This window comes from Sciurus carolinensis, chromosome 5 (assembly GCF_902686445.1).
Source record: "Sciurus carolinensis chromosome 5, mSciCar1.2, whole genome shotgun sequence".
Taxonomy (NCBI): Eukaryota; Metazoa; Chordata; class Mammalia; order Rodentia; family Sciuridae; genus Sciurus; species Sciurus carolinensis.
Window position 1 is genome coordinate 120,635,725 of NC_062217.1, and position 15,985 is coordinate 120,651,709.

Genomic DNA, 15,985 nt, shown 5'->3' on the forward strand with positions numbered 1-15,985 from the left:
GCTGCCCTGGGCAACTTAGACCCTGTCTCAAAACAAAAATTAATGTTCCTTTTGGCAGCACATATATTAAAATTGGAATGATACAAAGATTAGCATGATCCCTGTGCAAAGATGAAATTCGTGAAGTGTTGCATATTTAAAAATAAAAAAGTCTAGGGATGTATCTCAGTGGAAGAGTGCCCCTGGGTTCATTGCCATTAAAAACAAAACAAAACAAAACAAAACAAAAAAACTGGAGATGTGAAAATTATTACTGATACCATGAATGTAATATGTTGTTTGTAGGGCTGATTATCAAGTTAAAAAAAACCTGTGTTGAATTTTTTTTCCATTATTTTTATTCATATGCAGTGCTGAGAATTGAACCCAGTGCCTCACACATGCTAGGAAAGCGCTCCACAAGTGAGCCACAACCCCAGCCTGAATTTTTCTTAAAATATTTTTTAGTTGTTGATGAACCTTTACGTACGTATGTATGTATTTATTTACATGTAGTGCTGAGAATCGAACCCAGTGCCTCACACTTGTGAAGCAGGTGCTCTACCACTGAGCCACAACCCCAAAGTAAAAAGTAAATTTGAAAAATGGACTATGAAAACCTGTCCAACTTATTTAAAGTATGCTTGCTTATATATATAACTGTTTTCTTTTTTTGAAACATTTCTCTTAATGGGTTCCATGATAATCTTAAAAGTTTTCTTCCTTTTTTGGCTGTCTTTCTGTGTTTTTACTGAGATCTTTTTTTGTTCTTACCCATACCATACTTTTTTTTTTTTTTTTTTCCTTTCTCAGTGTTGGGGATAGAACCCAGGGTCTCGCACATGCTAGACAGGTGTTTTACCACTAGGAGCACTTCCAGCCCTTGTCTTTAAATATTGGCATTCTTCATAGTTGTGATTATCAGTCTTCTGGAGGGTGACAAGGAACCGGTTGAATAACCCTTATCCCAAATACTAGGGAGGTCATCTTGGTGCTTAAATTTTTTTAGATTTCATAGGACTGGGAGTTTAGCTTAGTGGTACAGCTAGCATACACAGGTCCCAGCACCACAAAAAAGAGAAGCGGGGAAAATAAGAAGTTTCAACTGGGTGTGCTGATGCATATTGGTAACCCCAGCTATTCCTGGGGCTAAGGCAAGAGGATGATAAGTTCGAGGGCAGTCTTGGTAGCTCTATGAGACCTATTTCAAAATTAAAAAACTGAAAAGTGATTGGAATGTAGCCTAGTAGTAAAGTGCTGGCCCAGCATGTGTGAGGCCCTGGGTTCAATCCTCGGTACTACAAAAATAAACAAAAAAATCCAGTTTAGATTTCAGAGTATTTTGGGTTTCAAATTTCTTTTCCTTTTTTGTGGTACTGGAGATTAAACTCAAGTATTTTACCTCTGAGGTACATCCCTAGCCATTTTGAAAATTACTTTTAGACAGGGTCTCCCTAAGTTGCCAAGGCTGCCTTTGAACTTGTGATCCTCTGCCCCAGCCTCCCAAGTTATTGGGATCACTGTCATGAGCCACTGCCCCCAGCTGGATTTCAGATTTTTGAATTAAGGATATTCAATCTGATAGCATAGACTTTGGATTCAGATTAAGTTTTAAATCCCAGTTGTGCTGCCTTCTAGTTAGGCAACTTGAACAAAGTTATTTCATATTTCTATGCCTGTGCTTCCTTTTTTAAAGAAATGGTACTAAAATTCACTGTTATTTTTATTTTGTTTATTTTTGTTTGTCTTACCTTTTAACATTTCAGTGAGCCATTAATTTGAGACATTTAGCACAGTGGTTTTGTAACAAGCAGTCCATAAATGTAGAAATATAGTATGTATGCATAGAAACACATACTTACTCCCCTGACTTTAGTCATTGTGTTTTTGCTGATAATCCCAAATCTTTTTCCAGTTAGATCTGTCTTTACAATACTAGGCCTATACTTATTCTACTGGCCACACACTCCCCAACTCATTGTGACCTAAAATTGAACTCATTCTTCTTTATACCCCTGTAGTTATGCCACTCTGTCTCCAATGTTCCAGGTGAAACTTATGTATTACCCTTGACTTTTCTTCCGCACCATTTCCCATTCAGATATCTACAAAGTATTTTTGCATACTATATTCTGTGGTTTATAGTGGTCATTTATTTTCCATTCCCATTACAGAAGCTCCAAACCTGAGAATCATGAATGTCTTTTTCCTTTATACCTCATTTCCATTCCCTTCACCAAGATCTCCCAATTTTGTCAAGCAACAGTTCTCAAATTTAGCTGTGACCTACCTACTAGCCCGTTTACCTTTCCAGCCTCATCTCATTATCACGCTTGCTCCTCAATTTTTGCCCTCTCTCTGCACATGTCATGCTTCCTGTTACCACCGGGCCTTTGAACTTGTGCAGTTCACCTTGCTTAGCAAGTCCTTCGTATGTGTCAGTTCTCAGCCCAAAGCATCACCTTTCAGGGAATTCTTCCATGCCTCAAACTAGGTCAGATTGGCCACCTGACTCTTAGTATTTTTTTTTTTTTTTTTTGTACCAGATATTTTGAACTCAGGGGCACTCAACCACTGAATCACGTTCCCAGCCCTATTTTTTGTGCTTTATTTAGAGACAGGGTCTCATTGCATTGCTTAGCGCTTCACTGTTGCTGAGGCTGGCTTTGAACTCATCCTCCTCAGCCTCCCTAGCTGCTGGGATTATAGGCATGCACCACGGTGCCTGGTTCATGCTTCATTCTTTACATTTGCTGCCTAAATTTATTTCTGGGTACAATTATTTGATTAATGTCTATCTTCTGCACTGGAGTATGAAGGCCATAAGGATAGGCAGTCTTAACCGTGTTCACCCCTCTTTTTGTTTTTTTTGTGGTGTTGGGGATTGAACTCAGGGTCTCACACATGACAGGCAAGCGCTTTACCACTGAACCACATCCTTATCCTCATTGTGTTCACCTTTTAATCCCTGATGCCTGATATGTTGTATGTCTCTAAATATTTGTTGAGTGAATATGTGGTCATTGTCACTATGCTAGCATACACTATGCTTAACATCTCTTCTGAATTTTTGCTAACTGGTTCTCCGTAGTTTTTTGGGGAGGGGTGGGTGGATACTGGGGATTTAATTCAGAGGCACCTGACCACTGAGCCACATCCCCAGCCCTAGTTTGTATTTTATTTAGAGACAAGGTCTCACTGAGTTTCTTAGTGTCTCACTTTTGCTGAGGTTGGCTTTGAACTCATGATTCTCCTGCCTCAGCCTCCTGAGCTGCTGGGATTACAGGCATGTTCCACTGTGCCCAACTTTCCCTAGTTTTTTTCTTGTCTATTCTATATATGATAGCCAGAATATTCCTTCTGTGTTATAAATATGTTTGTGATAGTTTTCTTAGAATCATTTCAATTGTTCCACCTTGTCCTTAGGATAAAGTTCATCTTTCTTTCCCTGTCTCATCTCTCATCACTTCCCCTTTCTCACTCTGTGTTTCAGTAGTAGTATACTATAACATTTGTAGTTCCCCAGATATACTAGTTATGTATGATATTTCTTACCTGAAACTCCCTAGCTTTCTATTCCTTCATTTACATGACTCCTAGTTCTTTATTATCATTCAGGTCTCAGTTTCAGTCCTGCCTGCCCCTCAAACAAGATTTAATTTTCATTCCCCACTTAGCAAGTATGAGGCCTGGGTTCAATCCCCCATACTTCCAGAATAATAATAATAAGATTCCCCCTTAGATATTCTTGTAGCATCATGTAACTATATCATATCATACTGTATTGAAGATGCCTGTCAAATTGTGTGTCTAAGCTGTTTCTTTATGAATGTTCCAGAAATTAACATAATTTCAGGCATATAATAGGTACTCAGTGAATTCACTCATGTATGCAGTAAGTTTATGTACTGTTGGGGTTAAATCATTGTTACAAACTTTTTAATAATGACAAGGAATACTAAGGAATTTATTTATTTATAGTGTTAGGAAAATTATTTGCAGCACAAATGGAAGTTCAACCCAGTTTAAAGAGGTTCAACTTCACTAAAAATAACAGAAATGCGGTGGTGGTGAACACCTGCAATCCCAGTGACTCCAGAGGCTGAGACAAGTTCAAAGCCATCAGCAACTTTGTGAGGACCTAAGCAACTTAATAAGACCCTGTTTCAAAATAAAAAGGGCTGGGGATATGGCTCAGTGATGAAGTATCCCTGGGTTCAATCCCCAGTACCCTACTCCCACAAAAAAAAATTATAAAAGTACAAATTAAAACAGTATTAGGGAATCTTTTTGCCCCCACTTTACTAGGGTTGAAGCTAGACAAAGTACTTAGCTACACCCCAGACCATCCTTTTTAAATTTTGAAGAAAGGGTTTACTAATTGCCCAGGCTGGTCTTGAACTCAAGATTCTCTTGTTTTAGTCTCTTCAGTAACTGGGATTACAGGTGTGTGCCACCATGCCTGGCAGAAAGTCATTTTTGACTATTAGATTAACAAGTGTTATGATTCATAATATACAGTGTAGGGAGGGTATGATGAAATAAATTCTTATAGTATATTGAAAAGTTAAGAATGCACAACTTCTTTTTATAAAAGTTTGGTAGTAGCTAGTAAAATGTTCAATTTTCTTTTTCATTTTTTGTGATGCTGGGTTAAACCCAGATGTGCATGATAGGCAGGTGCTTTACCACTGAGCTACATCTCTAGCCCCAAATGTTCATTAATTTTTACCCAGAAATTCAACTTCTAAATAAATGTTCTACTGAAAGATACATATACAGAGGCATCCAGAAATATAAGCACAAGTTTGTTCATTGCAGTGTTGTTTCTAAAGGGGAAAATTTGATAAAATTCGAATGTTCATCAGTGGGATGTTGTTAAAATAAATACCACTGCATCCATTTGAAGAAACTATATGCAATTTTTAAAAATTAAGTAAAGTTGCCTCTATGGATGTGGAAAAGGATTTACATTATAGTATTAAATTTATAAAGTAGGTTGCAAAACAGTATATTTGATTCCTTTTTATTACAGAAACACAAAGCTGAGTGCAGTGGTACATGCCTGTAAATCCCAAGAACTCAGGAGGCTGAAGCAGGAGGATCCCAAGTTTGAGGCTAACCTGGGCAATTAGCAAGACCCAATTTCAAATTTTAAAATGATAAATTCATTAGTTAAAAGGTCTAGGGATGTAGGTCAGTGGTAGAGTGCCCCTGGGTTCAATCTCTAGTACTGAAAAAAATATATATATAAAACTGTATTATATATTAGTAATGTGGAAAGCATGGCATAGTATGTATATGTACCTTATAAAAAAAAAAAAATCTGCAGGCTGAGGATGTAGCTCAGTGGTATAGTGCTTGCCTAGCATGAATCCTCGAGGACCTGGGGTTAGTCCCCAGCATGGCAAGAAAACAATAACTGAAAAAAACCAATGACAGAATATCCACCAAATTGTTAGCAGTGAAATATTTCCTGTTTTTTTGTTTTTTGTTTTTCTTTTTTGGTACCAGGAATTGACCCCAGTAGCGTTCAACCACTGAGCCACATCCCCAGCCCTTTTTTAAATTTTTGAGACAGGGTCTTGCTAAGTTGCTTAGGGTCTGGAGAAGCTGAGGCTGGTTTTGAGCTTGAGATCCTCTGTCTCAGGTTCCTGAGCTGCTGGAATTACAGGCATGCAGCAGTGAATTATTTCTAAGAGGGTGGTTTTAGGGACACTTTTACATTTTAAATATTTTTATAATGTTTGAGTTTTCAAAAAAAAAGCATGCATTGTTATAGTTGTTGAAAACAAGGAAATTGAAAAACAAGAAAAGCAATGACTGAATGATGTTATGGTGCTATCAGGTGCAAATATGAATTGTATGCTTTTCCCTCTTTTTTCAATAGAATGCCCAGTGTTTGCATGGGGACATTGCACAGTCTCAAAGAGAAATTACGCTAAAAGGCTTCAGAGAAGGTAGTTTTAAAGTTTTGGTGGCAACCAATGTGGCTGCTCGTGGTTTGGACATTCCTGAGGTTGACCTGGTGATTCAAAGTTCTCCTCCACAGGTAGGAAATGGAATTTGATCTGGGGAAAACTAGAGCAGTTTTATAAATTGCTGTTATTTACAAATATTGCTTGGAATGTGAAAAATATGTCAGTCACTCTTGCCTTTAGTTATTTTTTGTTAGTATGGTGTTAAATTGATCAGAATCTGATGACCTTGTTAGTGATTAACCTCACTATTTGAATTTAAAGTTTGAATCAACAAAATCATATAAGGGAATTATGTAGTTATATGTAAAGAACCCTGGAAGAGATGGATAGAAAGCTTTAAAACTATCCTCCTTACCCTAAAATTCTAGTATATAAATTTTTTGACATGTTCAAAAGCGCAACAGGATTGAAATAAAAATTTTATTATTGTTATTATGATTAGCATTATTATTTGAATGTTGGAATGACTATGGAGCTTGTCATAATTTTAGAAAGTATTTTCCTCTTTTTATTTTCAGGATGTTGAGTCCTATATCCATCGCTCTGGACGCACAGGTAGAGCTGGCCGGACAGGAATTTGCATATGTTTTTATCAACCAAGAGAAAGAGGTCAACTAAGATATGTGGAACAAAAAGCAGTAAGTAAAGTTGAATTATTTCAGGCTTATTATCTAAATGGTGCCTTAGAAAAGAGCTCTTTCTATATTTGTTCTCACAAATAGATCTTCCTAACTTTTCTCAGTTTAAGCTGCATTTGGATGTGAAGCATGTGGAGAGCTAAATTTATATTAGCTGCAAGATTGTTTTAATACAGCTGTTATTGTGAAGACAGAAGAGCTGCCTTTCTCATTTTTCTCTTGAATTTCTCCCTTGATATTGCAATAAGAAGTATGTTGTGATTTCATACATCAGTACAGAATTATAAATGGGTGACTGTGACATTGTTTTGGTATAATAGTTAGAATTATATTAGCCATAATATATTTATGTAGTAGCCAGTTTTTATAAAAATTGTACATATTCTGTGTTCCAGATTTTTTGCAGTATTTCACATTTCTTCCTATTTTATAATGTTTTTATATACTATCTCATATACTTTGTAAAGTGAGATGGGAGTAATAAGCAAAAAAGTTGATACACTTAAACAATGTTCTCTTTTTTTGAGTCAATTTTGTTTTTGCAAGTCAAATTCCATAATTGTAACTAAGGGTCAATTCAAAAAATTAGTTTTTACTTTTTAAAATTTATAATAGATGACTTACTAGAAAAAGCAGATCTTTTTATCTGCTAAGGCTTGGAAATCTTTTAAGTCCAAGAAATGGAAATTCAACAAGCTATATTAGTTTAGGAATTAATTGTAACGACTTCCATTTTTCTTTAATGTAATTCTTTCATTTTCAGGGAATTACTTTTAAACGTGTAGGTGTTCCTTCTACAATGGATTTAGTTAAATCTAAAAGCATGGATGCCATCAGGTATGCTTTCTGACCTTGCTGAATAATTTTTTCTTTTGTATTAGGCTATTCATCTGTAAGCTCTTCTAGTTCAAATATCAGAAAATTTTAATCACCAGTTTTACCAGCAGACATTTAGTTATATTAAAATATGAAAACGTTACTCTTTCTTTTCCCATTCATTCTCTTATCTTTTTTTCCCTGTCATGACCAAGAAAATTTACTATTTTTAAACCGTAGGTCTCTGGCTTCCGTTTCTTTTGCTGCTGTTGATTTTTTCCGACCATCAGCTCAGAGACTGATAGAAGAGAAAGGGGCAGTAGATGCATTGGCTGCAGCATTAGCCCACATTTCTGGTGCATCAAGCTTCGAACCAAGGTCTTTGATCACCTCTGATAAGGTAGAAATCTGTGAGAAAATTGTATTTGGCTGGGATCCATAACATTGGTCCATAAAAATTGATCCATAGCAGTAATTGTATAATAAATGAATGTTGCATTTACTCCTTTCAATATATTGCACTTTCTGTGCAGAGAAAACTCTTTTGGTCTATTAGTAATTCATCATCTTATTTTCTTCCACCTCTAAATTTTGTGTGTGTGGTGGTGGGGCAGGTACCAGGGATTGAACTCTGGCATTCCACTACTGAGCCACATCCCAGTCCTAGTTTGTATTTTATTTAGAGACAGGGTCTCACTGAGTTGTTTAGTGCCTCGCTTTTGCTGAGGCTGGCTTTGAACTCGTGACCCTCCTGCCTCAGCCTCCCGAGCCACTGAGATTACAGGTATGCACTGTAAATTTTTTTATGACAGCCATCTTTTACAAATTTTCAAGCCTACAGAAAAAAATATGAAAGAATGTTGCAATAAATAACCACTTAGATTCAACAACTGATAAGATTGTGTTACATCTGCTTTGTTTTAAATATTTATTTAGTTTTTTTTTGCTAAACCATTTGGAAATTGAAACATTACGACATTATTCTTAAGTATTTCAACTTGTATCTTCTAAGGATAAAGATTCTCATCTTAATATCATAGTCTCACCTACAAATGAGTAATAATTTTACATTAATCATATCTAGTCAATATGCAGATTTGTTTCATTATCCCAAGAATGTGTATGTGGAGTAAAATATAGGAAATCCTCACTTTTCACAGTACTGTGCAAACTGAAAATTGCATACCAGAACCTATTCATTTTGTTGCCATGGAATCATGCAAAGTGAGAAATAGATTCTGTGCAGTTGACATTGTAACATAGTAGCATGCAAAGTAAGGACTCTATGCTTGGAGGGATATATGTGTGTAACATTGACCGACATGGCCTACTGCCAGGTTGGTATCAGATATCAAAACATACTACATCAGAGCCATTGACTGCAAGTGGTTTAAAGATTTATTACTTATCCGGGTATAAGTGAGCAGAATCCCAGAGTGAGGGGAACTATCTGTAAAATCTCTCTGATGTCTGAGTCTAGAAATACAGGGGGCACGTGAATTTGGTCCTGGAACCTTTATAAGACAATATACTGTTGGCAGAATATTAGAATGACAGGGCAGAGTAATTCTGGGCAGCCTGTCCCAGTGGCAGGGAGGAGGGAGCAATGGGGCAGGGCAGGTAAATTTGCATGTGACTTGTTTTGGTGTAGCACAAATGAGTGCAGGTGGAGCATCTGATGGTTTTCCTGTGGCGGATATTAATAGTTGAGCCAAATGTCATTTTGTTGGAAGTGTCTCACAATGCCCAATTGTTTCTCCATTTGTATAGTGTGTGTGTGTGTGTGTGTGTGTGTGTGTGTGTGTGTGTGTGTTTTAAAAATCAGAATTCTAGTTAAGGTTCTTATGTTATATTTGGTTGTGTGTCTTTTTTAGTATATTTTAGTCTGGAAAAATTTTCTCTCTTTTCTTATTTTTCATGACATTGAATTTGTGAAGAGTTAGTTCAGTTATCTGGTAGAAGATCTCACCTTCTGGATTTGGCCAAATTTCTTGCATCATTTACTTTTGTCTTCAGAGTTAAATTGAATGTGTCAAAGCTTGCTTTTATATTCAGACTAAATGTTTTTTGACAAGAGTATTTAGCTGGGTGTGATGGCTCACACCTGTAATCCCAGCAGCTCTGAAGGCTGAGGCAGAAGGATTGAGAGTTTAAAGCCAACCTCAGCAAAAGTGAGATGCTAAGCAACTCAGTGAGACCCTGTCTCTAAATAAAATACAAAAAATAGGGTGGGGATGTGGCTCAGTGGTTGAGTGCCCTTGTGTTCAATACCTGGTACCAAAAAAAAAAAAAAAAAAGCAAAGAGCTTTTATATGTAATATTATATACTTCATGGTGAATCATGTCAAGCATATGTCATATTGCTCCAGTAGTAGTCATACTTAGTTTGATCGCTTGTTTGATGACAACTGCCATATATTTCCATTTTACTCTTTTAATTAGTAACTAATCTGTGGGGTGGTTCTTTCAGCATCAAGAAGATATTCCATCCCAATAACTCACCAAATATCTAAATGTATAATATCTTAAAACAATATTTAGTCCATCCTGGTTTTGTTTGTGGTACTGTGGATTGAACCCAGGGGTGCTCTACTCCTGGGCTGCATCCCATCCCCATCCCTTTTTTTTTATTTTGAGGCAGTGTCTTACTAAGTTGTGAAGCTGGCCTCAAACTTGCATCTTCTTGCATCATGCCTTCCAAGTTGTTGGTATTTCCTGCATGTGCCATCATACCTGGCTTTTTGTTTTTGTTTTTGTTATGGTATTGAGGACTGAACCCAGGGGTGCTTTACTACTGAGCTACATCTTCAGTCCTTCTTCCTTTTTATTCTGAGACATGCTTTCACTGAGTTGCTTAGGCCCTTGCTAAATTACTGAATCTGGCCTCACACTTGAGATCTTCCTCTCAGCCTCCTGAGTCTTCTGGATTGTAGATGTGCACCACCTCACCTGGCTAACCTATTTAATTTTACTCAAAACATTAACCTACCTCTGCATAATGGCTTCCTCCTTGACTTCATTCATTACCAAATCAGAGAGGTCTTTACTTTGTGTGTGTGTGTGTGTGTATGTGTGTGTGTGGTGGGGTGCTGGGGTTTGAACCCAGGGATTCTACCATTGTGTTGCATCTCCAGAGAGGACTTTCCTAATCACCCTGATCCATTCTATAATATCTTATTCTCCCTTTACTTTTTTGCGGTGGTGGGGATCAAACCCAGGGCCCTGTGCTTGCAAGGCAAGCACTTTACCAACTGAGCTATCTCCCCAGCCCCCTCCCTTTACTTTTCTTTATCTTCTTCATGATGGTTCTTTTACTGTTCAGTGAAGCTTTACAAAACAAGTAATTTGTGGATATGTAATAGTCCTTCAAAAGTTTAAAGAGGTTTATCCTCTTTTTATGTTCTTCCACTCCAAGGTAACTTTTTAAAAACTCCTTCAACATTTCCTTAAGTCTTCACTACCTTATGGTTAACTGATGCTGATTTGTTTAATTCTCTTAAAATGGATGATGGTGAGAATTAAGTAGTCTTTACAACAATGCACAGAAGGATGATACTTTCAAAGATCTATAAACATTAGTCTTCTAATTTAGTTACAGAGAAGTTTTGTTTGTTTTGTTTTGTTTTGTTTTGCTTTGTTTAGCAGCCATGTTATACTGTTGGCTGGTAAGAAATGCAGTTAAGTCTTGAAGGTCTCTAGAGTTAGAACTTCACTGTCCTGTGCTGCTGCTGATTTTTCCAAACATAATGTGACTTCTGTTTCTTAAGGGATTTGTGACTATGACTCTGGAAAGCCCAGAAGAAATACAGGATGTCAGCTGTGCATGGAAAGAACTTAACAGAAAGCTGAGTAGTAATGCTGTGTCCCAAATTACAAGAATGTGCCTCCTAAAAGGAAATATGGTAGGCTTTTCTAGATAATTCAAAAGATTTTTAATCAACTACCACAAATATTTATAAAGAATAGCCTAACAGGATGGAATAATATTGTTTTTTTCTGAGTGTTGGTTTGTTTCCAGTTATTGAATTTGGGGAATTATATAAATAATCCATTTCTTTAGAGCTGTAAGTCATCCTGCTTGGTTTGTCTTTCTGGTTTGTTCCCCCCCCCAGTGCTGGGGAGTGAACCAAGGGTCTTGTGTGTGCTAGGCAAGCACTCTACCTAAGCCACATTTTCAGCACTGGTTTGGTTATCTAATACCCAAGTTATCTAAGCTTCTGCTCTGGGATACATATCATGTGTGGTTGTGTGTGCTTATTTTCTAAGAGTAAATAATTATGATTGCAACAGTTAAATAACGATATACGATTTAGAGAACACACAATAGCCTGCTATTTATTGTTAATGATTATGGTATGAATTAAATAAGTATTTTAACATTTATTTATATAGCATAATTAAAATTGTAACCTTGTGTGTGTGTGTGTGTGTGTGTGTGTGTGTATTGGGAACGAACCCAAAGTGCTTTATTACTGAGCTACATTCCCTAGTCCATTTGAGTTTTTATTTTGTGACAGGGTTTTTGCTAAGTTGCTGAAGCTGGTCTTGAACTTGGAATCCTCCTGCCTTAGCCTCCCAGATTGCTGGGATTATAGGTGTGCACAACTGTGCTCCATAAAATTATCATCTTAGTGACTTTGATTTCTTCTAATGGTTTTGAGAAAAGATGTTATAGTTATTCATCTAACTTAGCTACATAGGCTTATTCTAGCCTAGAATTTTTTTTTTTTTTTTTTTTTTTTTTTTTTTTGCGGTGCTGGGGATCGAACTCAGGGCCTTGTGCTTGAGAGGCAAGCACTCTACCAACTGAGCTATCTCCCCAGCCCTCTAGCATAGAATTTATTAACTAAATTGTTTATTGGGAATAATCATTTTTCTCAAGGTATACAGTTATTTCTCTTCATCAAAGATTTGAGGCAAATAGGGAAAACATACAAACATTAACAAAAAAACAGGGGGGAGGTAAAGAAGATCCATAGACCAAACTAATTATTGAGTATTAAATTAACTTTCAACTTATAGGCAATCAGGACTGAAGAGGAAACATCTCAGGCAGTATCATTATGTGATAAATATTCCAGTTCTTTGCTGACTCTAAATTTTATTTTTTTTAATTTAAAAAATTATCTTTATTTTTATTTATTTTTGCAATAAATAAATGGGGGATCCAACCCAAGGCTACCTACATGCTAGGCAAGCATTCTACCACTTGAGTTGTATCCCCAGCCCCTGCCTCACTCTCTTTTCTTTTTTTGGCACTTGGGACTCACTATCTTTTTGAGACAGGGACTCACTAAATTGCTGAGGCTGGCCTCGAATTTGCAGTCTTCCTGCCTTAGCTTCCCTAGTCATTGACATTCCTGCTATGTACCACTGTGCCTTGCCCCTCCCTAAATTTTTTAAGAATTTATTACAAGGATCATTTTATAAGGGACATGGAATAAAATTACAGTATCTGAAAAAAGAATACTTGAGAATTTTCTAGATTCTTGTTAGATTAAAAAAAAATTTTAGATTCTTATTAGATATTGTATTTAGTTACTTTTCTGATTTAGAAAATGCATTAAGCAGACACTCTGGAACACACTTCATACTCTGCAAAGATTATCAGCAACTAATAAAGTTATTATTAGTTTATTAGTAAAAATTAACTCATGTATCTAAATAAAAATGTTTTTATTTTGCTTGCTTTTAGGGTGTTTGCTTTGATGTTCCTACAACCGAGTCAGAAAGGTTACAGGTATTTAAAATTTTTTTATCTACTTCTCTAAAAGATTGTTTGGAGAAACATAATTGATGAAGCATTATCATGGCTAAATCAGTTAAGAATTCCTTAATGTGAAATGTCCAGTCTGTCTCATAATCAAAAAATTTTTATTATAATTTTAATCAAATAAGAATGATAGAATTGTATGTATCCCCATGTACGCATCATCCAACTTCAGCTATTACCAATTCGTGGCTAGTTTTATTTCATCTCTGTTTCTATCCACTTTCCCACTGTCTTTTGAGAGAAATTATAGGCATTCTGTCATTTCAACCATAAATATTTCCATATATTTAAATGTTATAGACTTATAAAAAGTATTAAATCCTCCCCAAAATAATTCCTAAATATTTTGTATTTAAATTTCCTTTATTGTCTCCCTTTTTTTTCCTCCTGTGCTAGAGATTGAGGACACATGCTAGTTAAGTGTTCAAGTGAGCTACATTACTAGCACTTCAGAAGAGTTCTCATTATAAGGTTTATATATTGTAATTTGAGGTTTCCTATTTCTCTTTCAATTTGTAGGATGTTCTTCCTTTTTCTAAAAAATTTCCTCATATTTTATATGTTGAAAAAACAAGTTCACTAAATTCCTACAGTGAAGAATTTGCATATTTATATTTTTACATATTTTGGAATAAGAATAGAATTAATTTTGAAGCCTTTTTTAAAAATTAGAATATATTATGGATGCATTCTACATCAACTAGATAGTTACTTTTTTTTTTTTTTTTTATACTGGAAATTAAACCCAAGGGGCACTTTACCACTGAGCTATATTCCTAACCCTTTTTAAATTTTTATTTTGAGACAGGGTATCTTTTAAGTTGCTGAGGCTGTCCTCAAACTTGCAATTTTCCCGATTGCAGGTCTCCCAAATCACTGGGATTATAGGCATGTGCCACTAAACCTGGCTATAGTTGCATATTTTTTATGATGCCCTGGTATTTGTCCATATGGGTGGCCCAACTTTGACCAATGTCCTATTTCCTGAAATTTAGATTATTTCCAATAATTTACTATTATAAACAAAACTGCCCTGAATATTGATTGATATAGGTAATTCTTCCAGCATTGCCATATTTATCTCTTTAAGATGAATTTTTTTTCTTTTTTTTTTTTGTGGTGCTGGGGATTGAACCCAGGGCCTTGTGCATGCAAGGCAAGCACTCCACCTACTGAGCTATATCCCCAGCCCAAGATGAATTTTTTAATATGAATGTTGGCCAAGAGGTTCGTGCATTTTAAGATTTTGATCATATATTGCCAAACCCACCATTAGTTTGTGTGGGTAAAGTTTTCTCTTCTTGTCCTTATCAACAGGGTATTTTATTGACTTTCCTTGGCAACTTGTGCTCATAGTGAACAATGGTTAAGGTACCAAGATATCACATAGTGCTGTTCTTATAGGCTGTGCTTTTTGTTTTTGTTTTTGTTTTTTTTTTTTTTTTTAAAGGGGGCACTAGGGATTGAATCTAGAGCAAGCACTCTACTACTGAGCAACACCCCCAAGCCCCTGATTCATGTCTCTTGAGTTGATTACTCTAGTAAATTATTTTCAGTGGCTATATTTTTTAGTCCCTGGTTGCTGTTGACAGGTTTCTAATCCCTGTCATCAGCTCTTATACATCCTGGTTCTGTCAGTATACTTCCTGAAAATAATGCAGTGCTTATTAATGGTTTGTTTCTTTGTCCTGAGAAAGCAGATAGTATTCTCCTTTAGACTGTGTAAATTGAGTATGAATTTAAAGTCTCAAAATTGATCAGAGTTGGGCTGGGGAGATAGCTCAGCTGGTAGAGTGCTTGCCTCACAAGCACAAGGCCCTGAGTTCGATCCCTAGTACCGCAAAAAAAAAAAAAAAAAAAAGTTGATCAGAGTTTCTCCTGAAACTAAAACTTAGGAACTTTAGTGAGTGAGCATTGAACATGTTTTCTTTTTGCTTATTTTTTGGTTTTCATTTTTGTTCCAGACACTTTGAATTTAAGTGATAGATGATCTTTAGCTAACAGATAAGGATATGAAAAAGGAATCTTTTTTGCTTATTTGCTTGCTTATGGTTTCTTTTTTGCATTTCTATTAATCCTGTAAATTCCCCTAACAGGCAGAGTGGCATGATTCAGACTGGATACTCTCAGTGCCGGCCAAATTACCTGAAATTGAAGAATATTATGATGGAAATACATCTTCTAATTCCAGACAAAGGAGTGGCTGGCCAAGTGGCAGGTCTGGCCGGTCAGGCCGATCAGGTGGTCGATCTGGTGGCCGGTCAGGTAGACAGAGTCGACAGGGGAGTCGGTCAGGAAGTCGACAAGATGGTAGAAGACGAAGTGGGAACAGAAATCGATCAAGAAGCGGGGGCCACAAACGGAGTTTTGACTGAGCATTTGATAGTTTATCTACCAGTGTGAGCTTGCCTATTTCTGCCTAATCATGTACATTATCCACCAAAAATTAGGTCATCATAGTTGAGGTATGTGTCTGCTGTTTGCAAAGAAGTTGGTCGTATTTTTTTAAAAAGTATTTCACAAAAATGGTTGTAAACAAATTTACTTATCCAGTTATACCTTTGAATAAAAAAAACCCTCCTTTTATTGTCTGTTTTCACTATGTGTTAAGAATTTTCTCAATGTAATCTTTTGAAATTCTTCCAAGTCTCAACAGTCAAGTTAACCATCCTTAAGGTTTACATTTTACAAAAGGTAGCATATTTGTATTCAAATAATTTCTTCCATAGGTTATGTGATAGAAAACAAATCCCTTCTACATTAAAGGGCTGTATAAACTGATGACATGGTTAGTTAGG

General features: G+C 36.2%; 1 protein-coding gene and 1 pseudogene across 3 annotated transcripts in view; both read left to right on the forward strand.

The window, feature by feature from the left end:
* Positions 1 to 15,985, forward strand: part of Ddx50 (DExD-box helicase 50) — a 36,175-nt gene extending 20,190 nt beyond the window's left edge. The window contains exons 9-15 of one of the 3 annotated variants that reach the window (XM_047554094.1): positions 5,870 to 6,031; positions 6,479 to 6,598; positions 7,362 to 7,435; positions 7,655 to 7,814; positions 11,182 to 11,316; positions 13,110 to 13,154; positions 15,284 to 15,985. In XM_047554094.1, coding sequence (XP_047410050.1) covers positions 5,870 to 6,031; positions 6,479 to 6,598; positions 7,362 to 7,435; positions 7,655 to 7,814; positions 11,182 to 11,316; positions 13,110 to 13,154; positions 15,284 to 15,562 — 975 coding nt within the window. In that variant the 3' untranslated portion in view covers positions 15,563 to 15,985. The remainder of the gene's footprint in view (positions 1 to 5,869; positions 6,032 to 6,478; positions 6,599 to 7,361; positions 7,436 to 7,654; positions 7,815 to 11,181; positions 11,317 to 13,109; positions 13,155 to 15,283) is intronic. The other 2 variants (XM_047554096.1, XM_047554095.1) reach the window with 2 other exon arrangements.
* Positions 45 to 140, forward strand: LOC124985999 (uncharacterized; annotated as a pseudogene).